The 25088-nt window shown below is 45.8% G+C and overlaps 1 protein-coding gene across 1 annotated transcript in view; it reads left to right on the top strand.

Moving 5' to 3' along the window:
- SLC4A5 (solute carrier family 4 member 5) overlaps positions 1-25088 on the top strand; it is an 85229-nt gene that overhangs the window by 11532 nt on the left and 48609 nt on the right. The window contains exon 3 of the mRNA XM_065929582.1: positions 7665-7794. Within this exon, the coding sequence (XP_065785654.1) occupies positions 7665-7794 (130 nt within the window). The remainder of the gene's footprint in view (positions 1-7664; positions 7795-25088) is intronic.

Genomic DNA, 25088 nt, shown 5'->3' with positions numbered 1-25088 from the left:
ATCCCCTTTGCTGTTGCTGTTCAGTTGCTCAGTCGTGTCCGACTCTTTGTGACCCCATGGACCACAGCACACCAGGCTTCCTTGTCCATCACCAACTCCCAGAGCTTGCTCAAATCCATGTTCATTGAGTTGGTGATGCCATCCAACTGTCTCTTCCTCTGTCATTCCCTTCTCCTCCCACCTTCAATCTTTCCCAGCATCAGGGTCTTTTCTAATGAGTCAGCTCTTTGCATCAGGTGGCCAAAGTATTGGAGCTTCAGCATCCGTCCTTCCAGTGAATATTCAGGGTTAATTTCCTTTCAGATTGATTGGTTTGATCTCCTTGCTGTCCAAGGGACTCTCAAGAGTCTTCTCCAACACCACAGCTCAAAAGCATCAACTCTTCGGTGCTCAGACTTCTTTCTGGTCCAAATCTCACACCCATACATGACCACTGGAAAAAGCATACCTAGCTCCGTTTCCTTGTTCACGGCTTCTTTCCGCTGAGGCAGGGACACTCATGAGTGTTAAGCAGTGAAATTCATTCACCTAACAAATGTTTATTGAATGTCCATGCTGTGAACCCTTTTCTGGGGCCAGTAGCACAACGTAAGCAAGACAGACCCTGACCTCACCAAGCTCGGTGTCCAGTGACTCATCTGGAGCCTGGGAGAGAGTGCCTCTGAGAAGACTCTTAGCTGAGGACCCCAGGCCCTCACACTGACTTCCTGATGGTCTTAAACACCTCCTAGGTCTTCTAGGAGTTGAATACCTGCAGGTTGCAGTCCAGTTGCAATCTAGGGGATTTTGTGCTTTGCTCAACTAATGACTAGACTGGTGCCCCTCTCTCTGCCGCCAGTAAAAGCACGATTCTGTTTGCTTCTTTTTGTGTGTTTCCTCAAGCTTGGTCCTGCCAAGGTTAGTTTTCTCCCAGAAACTGCTGGTTTAGTCCACTTGGGCCATCGCTGTGTAACTGTTGCTGTGAGCTCTCAACCAGAGGAGCCCTTATCTGCAGCCTTTCTTATTTGCGGATGAACTTGCGTGTGGGACCTGGAGTGCATTAGGGATGCAGTGAAACCTTGAGGTGCGAACCCAGCACATCACTAGGTTTCTGTGGACCTGAGGGAAGGGAGACGGGGAGGGGTAGCATAGGAGTAGTAGTGTTCAGAAGCTGAGAAGGATTGAGCTCTTGAAATGTTTACAAGAGCTGTTATGGGGGAGGAAAATGTCAGACCTTTTTGCAACATCCATCATAGCAATGTTTACTGGGTGACTGGCATATGCCAAGCACTGTGCCAATCATGTCGCATACATCATCTCATTTGATGGTAACCACAACCCAGTAAAGCAGGGGTGACTATTCTCACTTCATAGATGGAGAAACTAAGGCTCAGACTGTTTAATGCTTTGGCAAGATCCCACTGCCAGTAATAATCAGAGTCGGGAGTTAAACCCAGGTGTGAGCTCTAAAAGCACCATGCGAATAAAGAGAAACCTCTGGCGTCCTTGGTGATCTCTCTTTGGGTGTTCTTCTGGGGTTTCGAGATCAGACACAGCCCCTGACTCAGTTTGGGGTGCAAGGTCTGCCCAGTGGTGTTCAGAAGGAAATGGGCTGACGTCAGCCACAGTGCAGTACGAACAGTGGCCTGAGAGCCTTTAGGGGCCGTCTCCTCGCCGCCCTGCTAAGGAGCCCGCCAAAGCAGGAGCTCCTTGGTGGCGGCGTTTGCTTGGGGTGTCCGACCTAACCACACGCTCTGAGCCTCTGCTGCTATGCTCTCGGGTTTAAAGTGGGCACACTTGATCTTTGAGTCTCAGGCCTGAAGATGGGGTAAGGGAGCCAGCGGCAGAGGCAGGGGGTGGGGGGTGAGGGTGTCAGCAAACCGCTCTCCTCTTGGCCCCCCTAACTGGGGGCCCAGCTGGGCCTTCTGTGCTATAAACCAGTTCTCAAATTCCTCATCCGTGAAGCGTTTGGATTCAACCATCGTTCAGCTCTCTCCCAGCTCTGAGACTTGGCAAATTCAGGGTTCAGAGCTTCTTGGAGCAGCAGCCACTCATGACCTTTAATCAACCTTGGCACATTCTAAGTAATCAGTAAGTACTTGTTGAACTGAACCCAGGAGATTAGGAGTTTCTCAGCAGAGCAAAATAATTCCTCAGGGGGGTTCACCACTTATCCTGAAGTGACCAGCTCCCCTGTCCATGGGCTCTCAGAAAACACCCACCAAGTGATATTTGGCATTTTGTCTTAGAAGCAGACTTAGGTGGAAAGGATCAAGAGTTGGATTGTGAAGTTGGGGAAGGGGAGAAATCAGCTTCAGGGGACGTTATTGACCAAGGACAGTTGCTGTGAAACTTGAGACCCCACAGCACCTCTCCTTATACCACCCCATCTCCACCCTGGGGCTGGATGACTAGAGAGGCCGGGCCAGGACCTGCTCCAGACAGCTCACCTGCGGCCAAGGCCCTAAGGTGGCTCCAGGGAGTCTCAAGGAAAAGCCTACCTCTGCCTTTATAAAGGGGCCTGAGGAGAGGTGCCTGGGCTCCCCTAGGGCCCCCAGGCTTGGCGGGATGGGCTCATGGGGGAGGGGGCAAAAGGGCAGTCCTGCCAGGCCTCTCAGCGCCTGCAGGGTCCACCCCCTGCTGCTGTGGAGACCTGCTGCCTGCGAGGGGTTCTGCCTCGGCCACCACCAAGACCTCTCCCCAGTGCACCTGAGAACCTGAGTCTTTCCTCTCTTGCTCACTGCTCACTTGCCCTCTCTCTCTCTCTCCCTCTCACTCTCTCTCACACACACACAATTCTCTTGTACTTGGAGTATCTTTAATGCACTCTCGATAGTTTTTCCTCTCACATTTACTACATCTTCCCACATAACGCTCTCCCCACTTCCCCAGTCTTTCACATATTCCTTCTCTCTCTCCTTGTCCCTCCCTCTCTCCCTTTCCCTCTCCCTCTTCTCCTCTCCCCTCACCTCCCCTGGTGCTTAACTGGAAACAAAAGTGAGTTTGTTGAGCCCTGCTGGTGGGGAAAAGGAACAAGCCAGCAGCAGCCGGGGTGGCCGCAGCAGAAACAGGCTGGGGCCAGAGGCCGAGTCCACAGCCGGAGACCCCAGCGCTCAGCTCTTCCGGGGAACAGGTAATGCCTACACAGGGCTGGCTCAGGCCTCCTGCTCTTCATCCTGTCTCATCACCTCATACCAACTCTGCTTATCTGCCTTCTCATTTGGCCTTGAAGGGGGAGGGGGATTGAAAATTTAGGGAATGGTAGGCACAAAAGGTCCAAGGAGTCACGTGCTCTCCTCCTTGGAGAACTGTGTGTGGTCTTATGTGGCTGGAATCCAGGGCATGTGGGGTCAAGCAAGGGCAGCTGAAGTTAGAATATACAGTGTCCAGGGCGGCTGGGGTGTCTGGACAAGGGACGTGACAGAACCTACCCAGACAGATTAGGGCCAGATCATGAGGCATGTTTTGAGCCATGTCATAGACCCTAGGCTTTAGATCCTAGAGAGCTATTGAATATTTTTCACCTGAAGAGTAACATGACCAAATATACATTTGAAGAGAGTAGTACTTGAACTCTCATCCCATGGAGAACTGGTTTACCTACTCAGAAGAAAGCAGTCCTACTCTTCTCCCAATTTAAGGAAAAAATAAGGCTATTTGTTCGACTGTTATATTTTCTTCTATAAAATTTCTGTAAACTTTTGATGCCTGCCAACAAGTATCAGTAATCAATAAAAAGGATGTAAGTTTAAAGTAGTAGAAAAATTCAGAAGTAAACAATCGTTTAAGTAAATGCAGTCCTTTAAGGTACATACAGATAAATGGGTAGTATTTTCTGCTAGTAAAATTATTTCTAACTCATATGCACAATATTTTATGGTGCTGCCCCCCAGAATACCATGACTCCCAGGAGTTTGCCAAGGGAGCAGGTTTGAAATGTCTTTAAAGCTAACTCTGCTGCTATCTAGGGCATGAGATGGACGGGGCAACCAGAGACAATGGGAGCAGTAGGTGACTATTGTGATGACAGGAATGTGAGACAATAAAAACCTGAATAAAGGTGGTGGCAATGGTGGGAAAAGGGAAGAGAGCCAAAGAAATAGTCAGGAAGTGAGTGAAAGAAGTTAGTGTCTGATTAGACAGGGGCGATGAGAGAGAAGGAGGCTTCAAGAGTGAGCCCCAAATTTCTCCTCTAGATGGCTGGATAGCTAGGGGAACTATTAATGAAAACACAGGAGGATAAGACTTCTTCTCACAGAAGAAGAGAGGCGGAGCTACTTTGAATATGTTGAGGCTGACTTGAGATGGAGCAGTATAGTTGGCAGTTAGAAATGCTCAGTACAGTTAGGACCTAGAGACACGGTTATAGGATGATGCTAGAAAGAACATGAGATGGTCCAGGAAGAGTGTAGAAAGAGGGGAGACAAGAAGGTCAAGGAGGAATCTGGAGGAAGATCAAGATTTAAGTGAAACATACAAGAGGTGCCAGGCAAGGACACTGAGGAGTCCTCAAAGAGATAGGAAAAGATATCTAGAAAGTGCTGCCTTAAAACAACCAAGAGCATTTCAGTTCAGAGGAAGCAGTCAGCACCACTGATATTCCAGAGAGATAAGCCAGACCATAGCTTCACAGTGCTGTTGATTATTTTATTTTATTGACTTACTGAGTTGAGAATAAGACAACAAGAGAGACCTGAGAACAGAGTTATAACTTGGGTGCTTAGCATAAATGAGATTAGCAGGGTACACAGTAGGGAGTAGTGGGGACTGTGCAAACTAAGCATCAGTGATGCTTATCCATCACTGAGCTCTAATTGGTTGTTGCCAAGTAGAAATACGGGCACTGGCATCAGAGTGTCTGAATTTTCAAGAAAGTTCAGAAGTCTGGATTTTTACATGAAATCTCATAATTCTTTATGTTAGCAATAATGAAAAAAACTATTATAATCTATGAGAGCTGAATTAAACACATCTTTGTGCTGCCAGTTAAAAATCTCTGCCTTAGTCAACATCTTTAGTGTGGTGGGGATGAACCAGTTGCAGCATATGGGAAGTGATTGGTAAGAAGGAAGCAGAGACAGTGAGTGTTAAACATCTCTTCAAGAAGTTCAGGGGAGAGAAGGGAAAAAGAGAACAGGATCAGATAGGAAGAGCTGTTTACAGGCTGATAGGAAAGGGGTGGAGGAGAGAAGTTGAAGACCCAGGTAAGGAAAGACTGGTTGAAGAGATAAGAATTCAGTAGAAGGGAATAGATAGGGCCAGAGATGGGCTAGAGGAAGAATTCTTTTGTTCAGAGATAGACTGCAGCAATGGTAAGGACACCGAAGGACTAGAAGGGAGGAAGTTGATGGATTTCATGCCTGGAGGCCTTCTTTTCTTGGTGAAGTGGGGTAGGAGATGCATCAGGAGGATTGCTTAGAGGGACATGGGAAAGGACACTGACAAGAATGAATGGAAGCGGCTGTACTTCTGAGGCCTGATAACAGTGGAAACCCTCATTTGTACAGCCGGGCGGTTTTATGCAGAGGGGCTCATGACCCTGGGTGCTAGCGCTGGTGGCAAGGGGAATTAGCACCTGTTATATTCCAGGCCCTGTGTCTTGTGTATTATTCTCCTTATCTGATTTATTGGGACAACCACCTTGTTCGCTCAGACTGAATTCACTCATGAGTAAGTAGCACCTCTGAGATTCACACTGACATCTAGCTAAATTGAAAACCTAGCAGGCACCTTGCATCCACCGTACTATTGTGTACCACACTGCCTCTCCCTGCACCCCAGGACACACCTGCAGAGGTAGAGACTGGGCCAATTAGTTCTTGTTTGGGCATCAACTGTCTGGTGTTACTGGGAAGTCAAAGAGTAAGAGGGTAGAGTCTGTGATGAAACAGTAGCGAAAATTATTGACTATTGGGAGTCAATGGAGAAATAAGTAAGGGCCAAAGGGGATGATAAACTGAGGAAATAGAGAAGCTTGGAGGGAGAGGAAGACTTGATGAAGCCCAAAGACAGTCAAAAGCAGAGACATTACTTTGCCTACAAAGGTCCGTATAGTCAAAGATACAGTTTTTCCAGTAGTTGTGTACAGATATGAGAGTTGGATCATAAAGAAAGCTGAGTGCCAAAGAACTGATGCTTTTGAAGTGTGGTGCTGGAGAAGACTCTTGAGAGTCCTTTGGACTACAAGGAGATCAAACAGTCAATCCTTAAGGAAATTATCCCTGAATATTCATTGGAAGGACTAGTGCTGAAGCTGAACCTCCAGTACTGGCCATCTGATGCAAAGAGACTAAAGAGACTCTTTAGAAAACACCCTGATGACGGGAAAGATTGACGGCAGGAAGAGAAGGGGGTGGCCAAGGATGAGATGGTTGGATGGCATCACTGACTTAACAGACACGAGTTTGAGCAAGCTCCAGGAGGTGGTGAAGGACAGGGAAGCCTGGTGTGCTGCAGTCTTTGGGGTCAGGAAGAGTCAGACACAACTGAGCAATTGAACAGCAACAGCAAAAGCGAGTCAGTGGGAGACTGAACCAGGGCAGAGGCAATGGAATTGGTGAGGAAGAAAAGGATTCTCGAAAACTTTTACTGTGGGAGTGGAGGTGAGACAAGGAGGTGAGGTGAGAATGATCCAGGGTGTCCATCTATGCAGTTGGTAGACAGTCTTGTGATGTCACAAGATCTGTCTCTGGCTCTGGCTCACCGGTCTCTGTACACTAGCTGGCACGCTCCACCTCAGACCTTAGGCCACTTGCAGCACTTGTAGAAGTGGCTCGTTCTCCTTTTTCAAGTTACAGGTCAAATATACCTTCCTCAGAGAGGCCTTTCTTGATCTTGCTATCTAATGTAGCTTCATGGTCTTTTCTTTTTTTCAAAACACTTATCACTGCCTGAAATGACTGTTTATAGATTTGTTTACTTGTTTATTGTCTGTATTTGCCACTGGAGAGGCTCAAGAGATAAAGGATATATGGGCCTCCTTCACAGCTTTGCTTCCTTGCACCTAGACCAATGCCTGACACACAATAGACATTTCTTAAATATTAAGTGAGAGAAAGAAGGAAGGGAGGGAGCATGGGCGAGGAGGAGGCGGGGAAGACCAGAGAAGTATGTCTGGGGAAGGGTACGTGTTCTGTGTTTGAATGCTGACCTGAGGTGCCTGAGAGACCCTCAGGAGGCAACACCCCTGGGCAGTTGGAAAGCAGTTCAGGGACAGACTGTCATCTTGCCCGTGAAGAAGGTGGGCCCACATGGCATGCTGGTGCAAGCACATCCTTTCACAGGGCTGATCGCCCCTTTAAGGCCAGTGTGGGAGGTGACTGTCTGGGGCCCAGTGGAAAAGGGATCCCTCCCTTATTCTGAAGTTGGGACAGCGTTTTTCTCACCTCACTTACCTATTCTGATCCCTATCCTTGCTGCTGCCCTGGCTTTGGCCATTTTCCATCTTTCTTTGGTGTCAGCTACAAGTCCCTGGACTCTGAATACAGACTAAATCCTCTCATCTCTTTTATCTGGGAGAATATCCCACCCACATCCACCCACATCCAACTCTAGCTTCACCCAGAAGGTGGACTTAGTCTTACTGAATAGGAAATACTTTCCCCTTGCCCTTGGCTCCTGCTCCAGTTCAAGGGCCTCCACCTCCCACTGGGCACTCAGCAGAGCTCGCTGCCCTCCTTTTGCAGGGTCTCCAGCTGCTGAGCAGCTCCAGGACATCCTGGGGGAGGAAGATGAGGCTCCCAACCCCACCCTCTTCACAGAGATGGACACTCTGCAGCATGATGGAGACCAGATGGAGTGGAAGGAGTCGGCCAGGTGAGTCCCTCCCTGGAGGGCAGCAGGTCTGCCTGGGCCCAGGCTGAGCTGACCAGTGGCACTTCAGACCTTGAGTCCTGCCGGGGCACTTCCTGGCCCTCAGAGACCCACTTACCTGCCTTTCCTTGTTGTCCAGAATTGGTTTGGACCACTAAGGAGCAAACAGAAATTTATGACTGTCTCTTCCTTGGAGAAATGAAAATCCAGGTGGGAAAGTATAACAGACACCCATGAAACTATGATAGAATAACACAAGGGCATATATATGTCCTTTCATGCCAAACTAAATGTTGTGAAAAGGAAAGCACCGAGAAGGCTGGGATAGATGCAAGTGCTGCCTGGAGGAAGGAGAACGTGTCCCGGGAAAAATCCAGTCGGGTGCTCCAGCAGGCCTTGGTAGGGTCTGCGGCAGGACAAGCAGAGTGGAGCCATAGAGGTGCATGTGGGGATCAGAGGAGCTGTGTGCAGGGGCGATAGGAGAGAGAGGAGCACCAGATGGCTGGAGGGGACCACGCGGTGAAGTCACGGGAGCCAGCGGAGAATCAGGGTGAGGAATGGTGCTGGCCCTGCCGGGTGCCTGGGGCACAAAGGCCCCTGAACTAGACCGATCAGCAATGCCAAATGCTGCCTAGGGCCCAGGGAGAAGGCAGGATACAGGAAGGGGCAGCAGGAAGGGCTGGGGAGAAGAGGAGGGACCCTGGGACAGAAGTTGAGAGTCTGGAAGACAGAATATAACAACGTTCTCCAACTTGTTTGTACTAATGCCCCCACACCCAAATTGGTAATTAAAATTAACTTTGTTCAAATAGAATTAAATTTTTTTTTTCTAATGAGAGAAATGCAGTGCTAAGAAATTATATTTTTTTCAGGGAGGATTGAGTTTTGCAGCCCCCAAAACAATATTTTAAACTTTTTTGCACTCCTAAGAATGCATTTTTGCCCCCCTGGGACTGATATTGCCCCAGTTGAGAATGCCTGGACTTACTGCCAGCTGTGCCCAAGGTGGCGCAGCCTGGGGGCCACCATAGAACCCAGAAGCTGGCAGCTGCCCCAGTCAGAGCCTGGGCCCCATCCTCACCTACCAAACTCACCCACCTCAATACTTGTTCTATAGAACAAGGAGCAGATTTTGACATTCCCATGCTTCCCCCCCACCCCCTACTCCAGTCTTTCCTGGGAGGAAAAAGAGGCCGTTGAGTGACTAGCAAATTCCTGCAGGCCTCAGAAGGAATGGATTCCTAGCCTCATGGCTGGGCCCAATCCCTGTCCGGAAAGGATGGAGCCTCTTCTTAGCAGCCCATTCAAGGAGCCCTTACTGCATGCTAACAATTCACAGGCTCCTCTCATTCAATCTGCTCAATGACCCTGGGGAGGCAGGAAATATTATTATCCTCATTTCATAGTTGAGGATAGTGAGATTAATAGTCAAATCAATGCAAGAGTCACAGCACGCAGGTAGCCAAGTCTGGATGCCAGTCCGGGGCTGTCTGAGTCTCCAACTCGAGTGTTTATGCACTTTGTCACATTTTCCCCATCTTCCCAGCCACCTCTCTCCCCTTCCTTCAACTTTTAGGGATTCTGTTCTGATTTCCATGGGAGGACTTAAGTCTGGAGGGAATTTGACAGCTGTGAGAGATAAACAGGGACAGCCACAGCGCCCAGGACATCCCTCCGGGGCTGATAAGTGAGGGGAGGACATTTCAAATGCCCAGGGCCCAGTGTGGTCTACTGTGGTTTAATGCCTCTGAAGGGCTTATAACTCCCTGGGCAAATGCCTTTCTTGTCCAAAGCGGGCATATTGAGAGAACAAAAGTTGAGAAAGGTCTTCTCCAACGCCCAGTAGGAAGAGCGTGACTTCTCCCCATCCTGGGCAAGGTGTGCATTCAGAACCCCTGGCAATAACTGCCAGGACCAGGCCCCCCATGAGTGCCTGTGACTCACACACACAGGACCTTTGCTGAGAAGGCCTCAGGCCCTCAGACACATGGCTGTTGCCATAGATGAGATACCCAGTTTCTAATGTGAGTGTGGATCCACAGAGCCTTGCACACTATAGACCCTGAAATGAAAGTGATAAACTGTAGATAATGATGTTTCTGGAAGAAGGCCCCCGATAAAATATAAAGGGGCCTGGCATTGCCGTCTGCAATGGATGTGGGTGTGTCTCTGCAGGCAGTTTTCCAAGGACAGTATTTGAAGAGACCCAGGAAGGGCCCCCAGTGTAACCCGAGCAGCTCCTCGAACCCACAGTGAGAGGAAACTGGAGGCTGGAGGAAGTTTTACAGCGGAACCCAGTGCCAGGCTGATGGAAAGCATAGCATCTTGAGGGTCATTTTTGAGGAAGGAAGCATTCAGGGGAGAGCCACTCAGTCCTCATCTCGAGCTCCTTTCTCCACCCTTCTTGCCGTTCCCTTCTCCAGGGGATCTTCTCAACCCAAAGATTAAACCTGTGTCTCCCACATTGCAGGCAGATTCTTTACCATCTGAGCCACCAGGGAAAACTTCTCCCCCTTTAACCATCTCTCCAGCTCACCCTGGCTGGTTTGCAGCTGACTCTTGGAGGTCTGAGCAGCAGCCTCTGCAGAGGTCAGAGACAAGATTTGGTTGCTGGCCAGCCAGTCCACCTTGGCCTGGACAGCTGTACCAGAGGCTCCTCCTGGCAGACTGCAGCAGGAGAGTGCATGGGGGCCTGTTTGGGGGCCTGTCACCCCCACCAGAGAATGGTAAGAATTGCCCTCAGCTGACAGGCTGTGCAATCTACTCAGGGAAGCCAAAGGTCTCGGAAGTTTCCAGAACCTAAGAAGCAGCAAATCCCAGTGGGTTCTGGGCCTACTTGGAATAACAGGAGAAAATGATAGGAGGCAGGAACAACCCCTCCCATGGACACTCAGACCCTGAGAGGGTTGCAGGTCTGTACCCACATCAAAGAGATTGGGGGAGGGCACCCTTTAATAAAAGTATTTAATTTGTTGGGAGAGTGCTTGCTTTATTGAGTTAGAAGATTAACAGAGTGAAAATCTCAAATCCGCAAGGAATTTTCCCCAGCACTGCTTTCTGGGGGTTATTAATTTGGGGGGATGTTTTGGGCCCTTAGAGAAGGAATCACCGCTGGACAGATTTAAACGGCTTTTTGAGCTCCGCTGAGCCTGGTCCCTCTGTGCGTGGTGGCGAGCGTGCATGTGGGCATCATTTCTAATGTGATCAATGCTGGTAGGTCAGGCTGTTAATAAAATAGATTTTTATTCAGTTTGTCTCTTTAGGGTTCCCGGGAGGGGAGTGCAGCTGGCTCTTTGCTGATACTGACCTTGCCTGAAGGGAGGGTTGGATGGGTGGGGTCGGGGGGACTCCCTGACTGTGAGCAAACGCTTTACCCAGAATCCCATTGGCTCTCGAGCTTGGCTCTGCTGACCAGCGCGCGGGGCGGGGCGAGAGGAAGGGAAGGAGGAGGATGCGGGCTGGAAGCCAGGCAGCCCGCGGAGGGGCTTTAGGGTTACTCAAAAACTAGACATCGGAGCCGTCCCTGAACTCTGAAAGCGAACTCCAGATCCAAGATGCCTCTGATCTCAACTCAGCAGACCTGAGCTGAACTTGCCAGAATGTTCTTATGAGCCACATACGCTCTGGAAATATTCCTGCCATGATCGGGAAAAGGCAGAAAGAGGGGCAGGAGAAGTAGGTCAGCTTAGTTGCCAGACCAGATCAGTACCTTTTCAAAAGCCCTGAATGGTTCTCCACACACAGGCAGAGATGCTTTCTCACTCTGTACCTGATGGGAAAGGAAGCATGAACTTTGCTTCAGCCCTGAAACTGCTCCTGCTTACAGCCTTGTAGAATGTTCTCCTAACATCACCTGCCTTCTTCGTCTGCACCCCAGTCTCTGGTCTTGCCACTCACCTGGAATCACTTTAAAGGGCCTGAGATGCCCTCTCTATGTAGAAAGCAGAGGACAGAGCTGAACATTCTGAGTACAGATGTCAACAAATGTCACTCATTCATGCAACTACTAGTTAGTAAGCATTTACTGTCTCTAGGACGTGAGCCACGTGCTTAGAGGTACAAAAACATGGCAGATGGCATGCCTTTCACTCAGACTGCACAGAGGTAAATAACTAGACGCTTGGTGATGGAGTCTTAAGAGAGCACAGTATAGGGGATCTAACCCAGACAGAAGGGGTCAAGGCAGATGGACAGGAAGGAAAGCTATTCACATAGACACCTGAAAGGTGAGTCAAAGTCAGCCCAGAGAGGGTACAGAAGGGGGAAGAGGCCCCTGGAACAGGGGGAGCAGAAACAGAGCAAGGGGCAGAAGTTCCCTGTAGCTGCCCTAGAGAGAGTGGCCAATGATGCAGGCCCTGTGCAGACCACGTTGTGGAGTTTAAACTTGATGCTGAGAACTCTGGAGGACCACTGGGGGGTTTGGGCTAGAAGAGGGACAAAACTGTCTGTCTGAGAGATCACTCAGGCGTCAATGTGAGGCAAGCCTGGGCTGGTTAGGAGGCTGGTCTGGGGAGAAGTGATGAGGTGATGAGGTGAGGTGAGGTGGTTCCCATCTGAACTAAGATGTTGACAATGGAAACAGAAGGTGTGGACTTGAGACATATTTTTTGAGTATATATGTGTGTGCACACACACACACACACACACACACATATATAATCTGCATTTCCTTTTAAATATACTTTATTTAGAGCAATTTTAGATTAACAGCAAAATTGAGCAGAAGGTAGAGCTCCCATGTGTCCTCTGCTCCTACGCATTCATAGCCTCCCCCATTATCCACATCCTCCACCAGAGTGGTGCGCTTGTCTCTGTTGATGAACCTTGCTGTTGTTCAGTCATGTCATGTCCAACTCCTTGCAACCACGTGGACTGCAGCACACTAGGCTCCTCTGTCCTCCAGTATCTCTTGGAGTTTGCTCAAATTCATGTCCATTGAGTCAGTGGTGTTTTCTAACCATCTCATTCTCTACCTCCCCATTCTACTTTTGCTTTCAATCTCTCCCAGCATCAGGGTCTTTTCCAATGAGTCAGCCCTTCACATCAGGTGATCAAAGTATTGGAGTTTCAGCTTCAGTTCTTCTAATGAATATTCAGGGTTGATTTCCTTTAGGATTGACTGATTTGATCTCCTTGCTGTCCAAGGGAATCTCAAAAAGTCTTCTCCAGTACCACAGTTCAAAAGCATCAATTCTTTAGCTCTCAACCATCTTTATGACCCAATTCTCACATCCGTACATCACTGGGAAAAACATAACTTTGACTTTAGAGACCTATTTTGGCAAAATGATGTCTCTGCTTTTTAATACACTGTCTAGGTTTTGTATTACATATATAAATTATATATATATAGGCATATATAAATTATATATACATATATCTACCTAAAGTTCTTATGAAAAATTTCAAACACAAAAAGTAGAGAAAATAGGGTAATAGTGAACCCCCATGTATCCATCATTCAGCTTCATCAGTGATTAATATTTAGTCTCCAAAAGCAAAATATTTTGTTTGCTTTTAGGGATTTCGTTTTGTTGCTTATTTTTGCTGGAATGTTTTAAACAAAACCCCAGATGTTGTAAACATTTTAGTACACAGCCTTATGAAATTAAACTTCTTTTGTAAACACAATTACAATGTCATTATATATCCTAACAAAATTAAGAATAGTTCCTTAATATGATGGGAAATCCAGTCTAGATTCAAATGTCCCCTCATCTCAAAAAACATCTTTACACTGTTGGCTTGTACAATTTAGAATCAAAACAAGGTATACACACTGATTTGGGCGGTTACATCTCCCATCTTGCCATCTTGTTAGGATCACAACCTCCAGACTCAAGAGGTGCTAAAGGAGTGGTCCTCTCTGAAAATCCTTTGTCAGGAGTTCTAAAGTCAAGAGCCCCTGCCCCCACCCCCACAATCTGATATTTCCAGCTTTGCAACTACAGCCCAAACTCAGGTGAACTGTCAGAGCCTGTGTATGATGTTCAAGGGAAAGAGAAGCGCCATTTCACTGACAGGATATTTTAAATGCTACTGTCATTGTCAGGATATTTTAGGCTGTGAGTAACAGAAGCCCATTCAAGCTAATTTATGCAAAAACAGGGAGCAGAACACGGGATGACCTCACGGTACCCAGGGACAGTCAGATCTCTCAGGGGCTGGACCTGGGAAGTCAGGCTGTCCTCTATCTCTGCTTCTGGTCTCTGCCTCTCTCTGGGTATCTTTTTTCAGTCTGTGGCACCAGCTTCTTCACTTGTCCCTGCCCAAGGCCATTCCTCAGCCTCTATACTCACATCTACTCCATCCAGAACGTGTTCCTCAATCCATCAATTGGTAATTCTTCAGAGATAATCTAATTTGCCCAACTTTGGCTGTCTCATCATTGTGCCGCAGATCAGAGTTACAGGGAAGTATGAGAGGGTTGGCCATAGCCTGGAGACTACATCTATATGGATGACAGCAGAGCAGATATCCCAAACATACCTTTTACACATATGTGATAGTAAATCTACGTACTTTGTGTTGTCTATTCATTGGCCACAGTTGTGCTCCTCATGACAAACAGAACTTTCAGAATTCTTCAAGTTTCCCAAGAGAGTGTAGGTAGTGGACAGGAACCTTAGGGGTGATGCCCTGTCTTTGTAATGGACCCCAGTTTATGTCACTATAACACCACACCAATCCCCAGGGTAGTGGAAAAGTGGAAGCTCTAACCTTTGTGTCTAGGAGAACTTCAGGAATCTTGTCTTATCCACCACACATTTCTTCTTTCATTCTAAAAACATTTTAGAGGCTGTTATGTTAGGTCCTGTGGTTGAATTAAAAGGATTAAAATATGCGTTAGTATACTGTATTGGTCTTTATCTTTCTGGCTTACTTCACTCTGTATAATGGGCTTCAGTTTCATCCATCTCATTAGAACTGATTCAGATGAATTCCTTTTAATGGCTGAGTAATATTCCATGTGTGTATGTACCACAGCTTCCTTATCCACTCGTCTGCTGATGGGCATCTAGGTTGCTTCCATGTCCTGGCAATTATGAATCTGTTCTCAAAATGCTTCTTCTCTGGTACAGGTGTCAACAAATTTTTCTGTTAAGGGCAAGACAGCAAATGTTTCAGGCTTTTGCTTATATATGATCTCTTCTTCTTCTTGCTTCTTCTTCTCCTTTTTTCCCCACAACTCTTTAAAATTTAAAAAGTGTTCTTAGCTAGCTGGCCATATAAAAAACAACACAGGCTAGATCGTCGTTTCCCCAGCCTGATCTAGAGTAAAAGGCAGATAGGACTGAGTCACTTGAGCTGTAAATCACAGTTATATCTCTGGTTCTGCCCTCTGCCTTTCCCTGCATACCCAGTCAATTAGTTCAGAATGCATCCATGCGTGCTAAATCACTTCAGTCTGTATCTGACTCTTTGCAACTCCATGGACCCGCCAGGCTCCTCTGTTCATGGAGATTCTCCAGGCAAGAATACTGGAGTGGGTTGCCATTTCCTCCTTCAGGGGACCTTCCCAACCTCAGGGATCTAACTGGTGTCTCTTATGTCTCCTGCATTGGCAGGTGGGTTCTTTACCACTAACACCACCTGGGTAATAGTCAGTCTTAAGCAAAAGCTGCTAAAATGTTCTCTCCTTTCCCATTTTCTCTCCTGTATTATTGCTGCATTCTCCACAGGTCTCCTTTGTTCTAACCATTTTTGCTGCTGTTTAATTTGATCTTTCCAAACTATATCTTTGGTTTCATGTCTTACTACTACTTGTTTCAGAGAACAGTGCCTAAAGTGTTTTTCATCCTAGGTTACCACCCATTACTATAGATCATGAAGTCAATTTAAGAGGTTAAATTAGCCTTTAAACGTTCAGTTACTCAGCCGTGTCCGACTCTTTGTGACCCCATGGACTGCAGCAAGCCAGGCCTCCTTGTCTATCACCAACTTCTGGAACTTGCTCAAACTCATGCCCATTGAGTCGATGATGCCACTAGCCTTTAAAAAACAAAGTGAAATAGAATAGAGTGCATGGCACATGGACTGGGAAGTATTATTTAAGAAACTTAAATTTTAAGCACATAATCATAAATATAGATATATATCATATAAAGACAACAAAAGGACCGTACATGTGAAATGGTGAGAGAATGGCTCTCATGAGGGCAAGAGGATTGCCCTCAAACCCTGTCTCTTAGAAGCTGCCTGACCAGCCCCTCATCCTCAAAGAGTCTCCCTACTTTATACAGTTAAAGTAGTAACAGACCTCGGGGACTGACTTGCTGCTTAAAGGAAATAATATATGTAGTGTTTAACTTAGCGTCTGGCACATAGAAGGTACTCAGTAAACTTTAACCATTGTTGGTATTATTGTGCATGTGACAAAATGAATGGGACTCAGAGGAAGGAGCGGTCTCTTCAAGCCGGGCCCCTGGGACGCCTTGGTCATGAAGGAGGTGGCCTTTGAATCCGGCCCTGCAGAGCAGAAGTGGAATGGGTTTCCCCAGTGGCTCAGTGGTAAAGCATATGCCTGCAAGGCAGCAGATGCAGATTCGACATGTGTCCTGCATGGACTTGACTTAGTGATTAAACAAGAGGAAGAGAGAGCACCCAGGAGGAGGGGGGGCCTCTCCTTGGAGGCAGTGAGGCGAAGGTGCTGGCTGACTCTGAGGAAGACTGACAAGTCTATAAATGACAGAACCATGAGGTAATTACAAATGGCCCCGGACATCCAGACGAGTAGCCCTCAGAGAAGTTTGGCTCCAGAAATCTATCCTGAAGGAGCCAGTTCAGAATTTGCTGTAGCTTTTTCTGTTGGCATTCACTTAGCCATGGCCTCCTCCTTAGCCCTGAAAGAAGACGTAACGTACAGCAGGAGCTGGGTGCAAGTCCCCGAGCCCCATTCAGTTCTTCACAGCTGCTGAAATGCTGCACCTCTGCCCTATCCCTGCCACTGGTGCTACTGCGTACACTTTTGGGGAAGAAGCGGTTCTCCAGTAATGCCTGAATTGCACTGCATAACTGAAGGTCCTTAGAAGAGACTCCTAGGTTTGCAAGAGGAAAAACTTTCAATCACCAGGAGTTAGTCGGCCGTGGAAGCTCATAGGTTCATTGCAGAAGAGCCTAAGACAGAATCTCTACCTGTCTGGTCCCAGTCCCCGGCAAGTCTCATTTGCAGGGATAGAGGATTCCAGGCACCTTATTCTGAGTCTATCAAACATTTGAATTACTTAGCTAATGTGCCTCATTATGATTCTATGATTTTCTAATGATAATTTGACACACCATGTATGGCTGCCTGTAAGGAGAGAATGCAGGGGCTAGAAGATAAGAATAACTAACCCTTCGTTATTGTTGTTGTTGAGTCGCTAAGTAGTATATGACTCTTTGCGACCCCATGGACTGCAGCATTCCAGGCTTCCCTTTCCTTCACTATCTCTGGAGTTTGCTCAGATTCATGTTCGTTGAGTTCATGATGCTCTCTAACCATCTCATCCTCTGCCACCCTCTTCTCCTTTTGCCTTCAATCTTTCCCAGCATCAGGGTCTTTTCCAACGAGTCGGTTCTTCACATCAGGTGGCCAAAGTATAACTGTTGTAAACCTTATTGTAAATTAAATAAATTTGGCTTTGGGTTTATATTGCAACCCTTGTGAACTTGGTTAGTGTTTGCCGGTATCCCTGGATCTAGTCATCTCTGGGATAATGTAAAGGCAAATTTCTGAATCTAGTCTGGAGGGGATACTCCAAGAAGCCTGTGGGGACTTTCTGGTGCCTTCAGCCCCTATTTATACCTTCTAAATTCCTACATATGCTTGTTGACCCTTGACTCATGCCTCCTTGCTCAGTATTATATACTTCAAAGTCTTTCAAATTCACTGTCATGTTTGGTTTTTGAACATATTACTGAACTCAGATTCGGCTGCTCAGTACTCGAAAGTCAATACTCAGAAAGACGAGTGCTGGTAGGTAGGAATAGAAAGGTTGCTTTATTCATGAGGACAGCAACCTGGGGAGATGGCAGACTCCTGTCAAGAAGCCAACTCCAAGGATTCTGCTTGAACATGAAAGTTGTTTTGTTTTGTTTTGTTTTTTAATTTTGTTTGTGTTTGTGATCATGAAAATTTTTTTAAGTGGAGAATCATTTGGGAAGGGTATCAACATCTTCCACTGTGTGCAGACTTTCTTCTGATTGGTTGGTGGTAAGGTAAAAGGAATCTTGTGCTCAGCCTGAAGTTACCATCCTCCACTTGAGTGGAGGCTTTTGTTCCTACAGAAGAGCTCAAAAATATTGCTATGTATGTTCTTTGGGGCTTCCCAGGTGGCTCAGTGGGTAAGAACCCACCTGCCAATGCAGGAGGCACAGGAGATGCCAGTCGGATCCGTGAGTTGGGAAGATCCCCTGAAGAAGGAAATGGCAGCCCACTTCAGTATTTTCGCCTGGAGAATCCCATGAACAGAGGAACCTAGCAGGCTATAGTCCATAGGGTTGCCAATAGTCAGACGCAACTGTTGGAGGAAGGGGAACCCCTTCCATGATCCGAGAGTGGATCTAACACTTGGATCCACTTATCTAGCACTTGGAAATGAATTGTCCAAGGAGACACACATGCTGACAAAGCAAGAGACTTTTTTGGGAAGAGACTTCCAGGTGGAGAGCAGGAGGGAAAGGGAACCCGGGGGAACCCAGGAACCCAGGACAGAACTGCTCTGCCACGTGACTGGCAGTCTCGGGTTTTATGGTGATGGGATTAATTTCCAGGTTGTCTTTGGCCAATCATTATGACTCAGAGTCCTTCCTGGTGGTGCACGATTGCTCAGCCAAGATGGATGTCAGAAAGAAGGATTCTGGGAGGTGGTAGGACATATAGTGATTCCTTTTGACCTTCTCCGAACTCTTCCGGTTGGTGGTGGCTTATTGTTCCTTACCAGGACCCCCTGTCGTAAAATAACTCATGAAAATGGTTACTATGGTGCCTGGCCTGGGTGGACAGTTTCAGTCAGCGTGTTTCCCTAACATGACTGTGTGACTGAGCTCAAGCCCAGAGTTGCACGCATATTTCTTGAGGAGGAGCCAGGACCCTGCCTTACGGTTGTACTATTGTTTCTTGTCAGTTCCTCCTTAGTTTCTGCATTCTTTCCTTCCCCTAATAAACAACTATTTTAATTTGCTCTTTGGAATTCAGAGAAGGTCAAGGATACTGAGTGAAGCTTGTTCCCTGTGCAAACAAGAAATGGGGGACACAGAATTTGTACCCAGGAGGGCCCCACAGGGTCCTACTCTCTTTTGTTGACTTAAAAAATATTCATAACCTAAAAGTTGAGAGTTATGTTTTATTCAGCAGGAAATTTTAGGACTTCAAGCCAAGGAGATAGCATCTCAACATCTCTCATTTCTCCCTGAGAGAAATGCTCTGAGATCACAGGTATTCTCCTTCCTCGGTGCCCTTAGGGCTCACCAGATCCCATTCGAGGGCTGCAGTCACTGAGACTGTGACATCCATGTTTACTGATATGGCAGGAAATGTTCCATTTTTTCACTTTTAAAAATACACATTAGATGTGTAGTTCTAATCAGTTGTGTAAAAACTTTTTACATTATTTCAAATACACATTTTAATGCATGTACTTGTCATCATGTAGTATGAATTTGCCAAATAAACTGTAGGAATGGGTTTAGGAGTTCCTCTTTCAAAAAGCTTTTCTTCATCTCTTCTGTCAAAGACTGAACTAAGGAGTATTTAACAGTTCCTCAGATATCTCTAGGAAAACTCTTCATTGGCCCATATAAGAGAATTAAAACTGGGTTTTGGTTTCTGCTGGAAAATTCAGGGTGCTGATAAGACTCAATGTTAAAGAGCTTTGCTGGATAGTGGGGGAAAACTGACCTTACTTTTAAGAAATGAATTTGTTAGAATCGCAAAATTTGTTAGAAATCAACATCAGGCAGAAACTGACAACACTGTGTTTTGATACTTTGTAACTAGTACATGGCAGTCAAGTTTTAGGAGGATGGATGATGGGGTGGGGATGGAAGAGTTACAGAATAAAAGTCAATGAAGCCATGTAGATAGAGAATTACCACAGTGTGTGTATGTACTTTATACCTTTGAGGTGAGTAAACTTCATCTGAGAAATAAATTTATATAGTTTTAAATCTTAAAGCAAGTGTTTAGAGGCTATATAACCTTATCATTAAAGATTGCATTCTATAGGAAATTACATTTTTTAAAAAAATCTTTAAATCAGGATGTCCTAAGGGGAAATTTTCAACAAATTAGCCAGGGCAAACTTTAATGATAGTGATATGCACAATAAGTGCAGAAGAAAGGGACAATCACTCTAACTGATATATGTATAAACACACATGGCAGATTTTACTCTTATTTAACCACACATAAGAGCTCTCCTGGTGGCTCAGCGGTAAAGGTCTGCCTGCCAATGCAGGAGATGTGGGTTCAGTCCCTGGGTCGGGAAGATCTCCTGGAGAAGGAAATGGCAACCCCCTCCAGTATTCTCGCCTGGGAAATCCCATGGACAGAGGGGCCTGGTGGACCACAGTCCACGGGGTCACAAAGAATTGGACATGACTTAGCAACAAAACAACATCATCAACCACACTTAATGTTTCCCTCTTTGCTCTGTCTTCTCAAAGGCCTGTGTGTTCCTTTTGAAAAGTATTGATGTCTGATTCTCAGGCCCCTAGATTCTGATGTCGTTAGTCTGCAGTCAACCTGGATGTTGGAATTTTTTTTTTATTCCCTGATGATCCTATTGGAACTAAGGTTGAGAGCCACAATACACATGCTAGTCAGGGCAGGGCCAGTGCGGGTTATAATTTTTCCCATCTGAGGATAGAACCAGAGTTTAGGTTTGTCAGTTTTCTGCCCTTTTTTTGTTCCTTAAAAGCAGACTTTCCTATGTGGTGATTTGGCAGTGCTTAATATTAATAGCTACCACTCTTGGAATTAAATGAAAAGCAACTTCCACTAATCATATAGTGACCGAGTTACTAGTCACAGAAAATGCCTCAGTTCTGGACCTCAGTTCAGTCACCTTTGCGTGACTGAGAACTGCTTTCTGTGACATGTGACTCTTCAAGCCTCCCTTCAGCTCCATCCCAGCTGGGAGGGGCGTTTGGTGCCTACCCTGGCCTGGAAAAAAATCTCTGAGAGTTCTTTTCCAGTCCAGAGATTTTCTTTCCACTTGACCTGTTTCTCCAACTCTAATTCCCTACTTTTGAAGCCAACCATGGTATAAAGGTCACTTTGCAATGAGCTGCTTGGGATTACACATTAATCATTTTATCAGGCTTCCAAGAGTTTTTAAGCCTAGCGTTGGCCAGAGGCTTTTTAGAGTCGATTCCTTTGAAACCCTGTGACTCAGATTGGGATGTGAACCCACACAGCCAGGACTCGAACCCAGCCAAAGCCCAGCTCGGGCTTTGAATCCACAATCTTTTAACTGAGATTACATACCTGGTTTCAGGACTTAATGAGGCTCATGTTCCAGATGTTTTATTGCAGAAAAAAATCCAGTGAGAGGCAAAGTGATAGCTAAGAAGTAGATTTATTTAGAGTGAAACACACTCCACAGAGTGTGGGCCATCTCAGGAGGTGAGAGCAGTCCCCACATATGGCTTGGTTAGTTATTACAGGCTGGGTAATTTCATAGGCTAATGAATGGGAGGATTATTCCAACTATTTTGGGGAAAGGGTAGGGATTTCCAGGAATTGGGCCACCACCCACTTTTTGATCTTTAATATGCAGCCTTGGAACTGTCATGGCACTGGTGGGTATGTTACTTAGCTTGCCGATGTGTTATAGTGGGTGTACAGTGAGGCTCAAGGTCTAGAGGAAGTCAACTCATCTTGGACCTATTTGGTTCTAATCAGTGTATGCCATGTCCTCAGGCTGTATCATTCTTTGAAAGTTTGTGCCCTGCCCCCTTCCCTTCTGTTTCACCTTTATTCGGTATGAAAAGTAGTTAAATGTTTTATTATGGAAAATTCAAATTTACGCAAAAGTGGTTTGTAGCAGAAAGACTTCCCTCAACGTACCCATCACCCAGCTTTAATGGTTACCAGCAAATTCATGCCCAATCTTGTGCCTCTATTTCAACCCACTACTCCAGATACACACACCATGTTATGCTGAATCAAATCCCACACACCATATCAATCCATCTGTAAATATTTTAGTAGGTGACTCTAAGAGAAGAGATGTGAAAGGCAAAGGAGAAAAGGAAAGATATACCCATTTGAAGGCAGAGTTCCAAAGAACAGCAAGGAGAGAAAAGAAAGCCTTCCTCCATGATCAAATGCAAAGAAATAGAGGGAAGCAATAGAATGGGAAAGACTAGAGATCTCTTCAGGAAAATTGGAGATACCAAGGGAACTTTTCATGCAAAGATGGGAACAATAAAGGACAGAAATGTTATGGACCTAACAGAAGCAGAAGATATTAAGAAGAGGTGGCGAGAATATACAGAACTATACAAAAAAGATCTTCATGACCCACACAATCAAGATGGTGTGATCACTCACCTAGAGCCAGACATCCTGGAATGTGAAGTCAAGTGGGCCTTAAGAAGCATCACTATGACCAAAGCTAGTGGGGGTGATGGAATTCCAGTTGAGCTATTTCAAATCCTGGAAGATGATGCTGTGAGAGTGCTGCACTCAATATGCCAGCAAATTTGGAAAACAGCAGTGGCCATGGGAATGGAAAAGGTCAGTTTTCATTCCAGTCCCAAAGAAAGGCAATGCCAAAAAACGCTCAAACTACCACACAAATAGCACTCATCTCACATGCTAGCAAACTATTGCTCAAAATTCTCCAAGCCAGGCTTCAACAGTATGTGAACCATAAACTTCCAGATGTTCAAGCTGGATTTAGAAAAGACAGTGGAACCAGAGATCAAATTGCCAACATCCGTTGGATCATCAAAAAAGCCAGAAAGTTCCAGGAAACATCTACTTCTGCTTTACTCACTATGCCAAAGCCTTTGACTGTGTGGATCACAACAAACTGTGGAAAATTCTTCAAGAGATGGGAATACCAGACCACCTGACCTGCCTCCTGAGAAATCTGTGTGCAGGTCAAGAAGCAACAGTTAGAACCAGACAAGGAACACCAGACTGGTTCCAAATCAGGAAAGTAGTACATCAAGGCAGTATATTGTCACCCTGCTGATTTAACTTATATGAAGATTACATCATGTGAAATGGTAAGCCAGATGAAGCACAAACTGGAATCAAGATTGCCAGGAGAAATATTAATAACCTCAGATATGCAGATGACACCACCCTTACGGCAGAAAGCAAAGAAGAACTAAAGAACATCTTGATGAAAGTGAAAGAAGAAAGCAAAAAAGTTGGCCTAAAACTCAACATTCAGAAAACTAAGATCATGGCACCTTGTCCCATCGCTTCATGGGAATAGATGGGGAAACAGTGGAAACAGTGAGAGACTTTATTTTTTAGGGCTCCAAAATCAGTGCAGATGGTGACTGCAGCCATGAAATTAAAAGACGCTTGATTCTTGGAAGAAAAGTTATGACCAACCTAGACAGCTTATTAAAAAACGGAGACGTTACTTTCCCAACAAAAGTCTGTCTATTCAAAGCTATGGTTTTTCCAGTAGTCATGTATGGATGTGAGAGTTGGACTATAAAGAAAGCTGAGTGCCGAAGAATTGATGCTTTTGAGTTGTGGTTTTGGAGAAGACTCTTGAGAGTCCCTTGGACAGCAAGGAGATTCAAACAGTCCATCCTAAAGGAAATCAGTTCTGAATATTCATTGGAAGGACTGAGGCTGAAGCTGAAACTCCAATACTTTGGCCACCTGTTGTGAAGAACTGACTCATTGGAAAGGACCCTGATGCTGGGAAAGATTGAAGGTGGAAGGAGAAGGGGATGACAGAGGATGAGATGGGTGGATGGCATCACTGACTCAATGGACATGAGTTTGAATAAGCTCCGGGAGTTGGTGATGGAGGCCTAGCATGCTGCAGTCCACGGGGTCACAAAGAGTCGGACATGACTGAGCAACTTAAATGAACTGAATTGATGTATGGGAAGATGCAAGCATTTCAACTCACAGAAATCATTCCCTTCATGTTCATCTCAGCTACCTGGGACCAGCGTCCTGCTTCTTGATTTTTTTTATATCCTTTGTTCCTCACCATAGGGAGTGGTGGCAGCCAACAACTGCTGGATCAAAGACATTGTTCTCACACTTGGGCACTCTCTGTTCTTAGAAATTCATATTCAGAGGCCTAAAATCACTAGTGGCTGTGACATCCTTGTTTACTGATAAGGTAGGAAATATTCCATTTCACAGTCCACACACTGCATTTGGGAGATTTATCTCCTAAATCTTTTTCAATCTACAGGTCCCTTCTCATTTATTTTTCCCTTGCAGTAGTAATTATTTCTAAAGAAATTGCATTGTTTGTCCTATATGGTTTTCTAAATACTGGATTCTGTTAACTGCATCCCTGCAGTTGAGTTTTCTATGTTCCTCTGCCCCTGTCTTTCCTGAAAGTGCAGTTGAGTTCCGACTTATTTGATTCCTATCTGACTTTTCCACAAGACTGTTTCATGGGTGGTAGTGTTTGCTTCCATCAGAAGGCAGCTCTTGCCCAGCTGACCTTTGTGTGTATGTTTGTGATGTTACTAGACTCTGATAATCATTGTTTAGATCATTTTGCATATTTTAAAATACAGTTAACAAAAAAAATCTTTTTAAAAAGGTGGGGGGCACTTCTCTGGTGGTCCAGTGGCTAGGACTCCACGCTTCCAATGCAGGAGGTGTGGGTTCAGTCCCTGGTAGAGAAACTAAGACCCACATGCTGCTTGGCATGGCCAAAAGTTTCTTTTAAAAAAAAAAACCACAGTTAAACCCCATGATTGTTGAGATCTCTTTTTCCCAGTCACTTCCTCATAGCCAGACTTCACCCAAAGTAATCATTGAGGCCTCACTACCTCAAATAGGAAGGAGCAAGCATTTAATGGAGGCTACTCTGGGTAGGAGACCAGAAGGGACACCAGAGAAGAAATGATGGTCCCTACCCTCAAAAAGTTTGATGTCTATTTGGAGAGGCAAGTATACCCTGAAACAATTAGCAAAGACGATTAACTAAAAATTAAATGTCATTTTAGCCTCTGGGCCCCAGAAATCAGAAACTTTACTTGGAACAATCTGTAGCAGAGTTGCCTGTATCTGACCCATATATTCTGAGGTAAACTGGTCTAGGATAAGACCTGGACGTCAAAATTTTAACACATTATTGACCGAAGGA

Source organism: Muntiacus reevesi, chromosome 3 (assembly GCF_963930625.1).
Source record: "Muntiacus reevesi chromosome 3, mMunRee1.1, whole genome shotgun sequence".
In the NCBI taxonomy this organism is placed as follows: Eukaryota; Metazoa; Chordata; class Mammalia; order Artiodactyla; family Cervidae; genus Muntiacus; species Muntiacus reevesi.
Note: the sequence above shows the minus strand (reverse complement) of the source record. Positions and strands in the feature narration are given on the sequence as shown.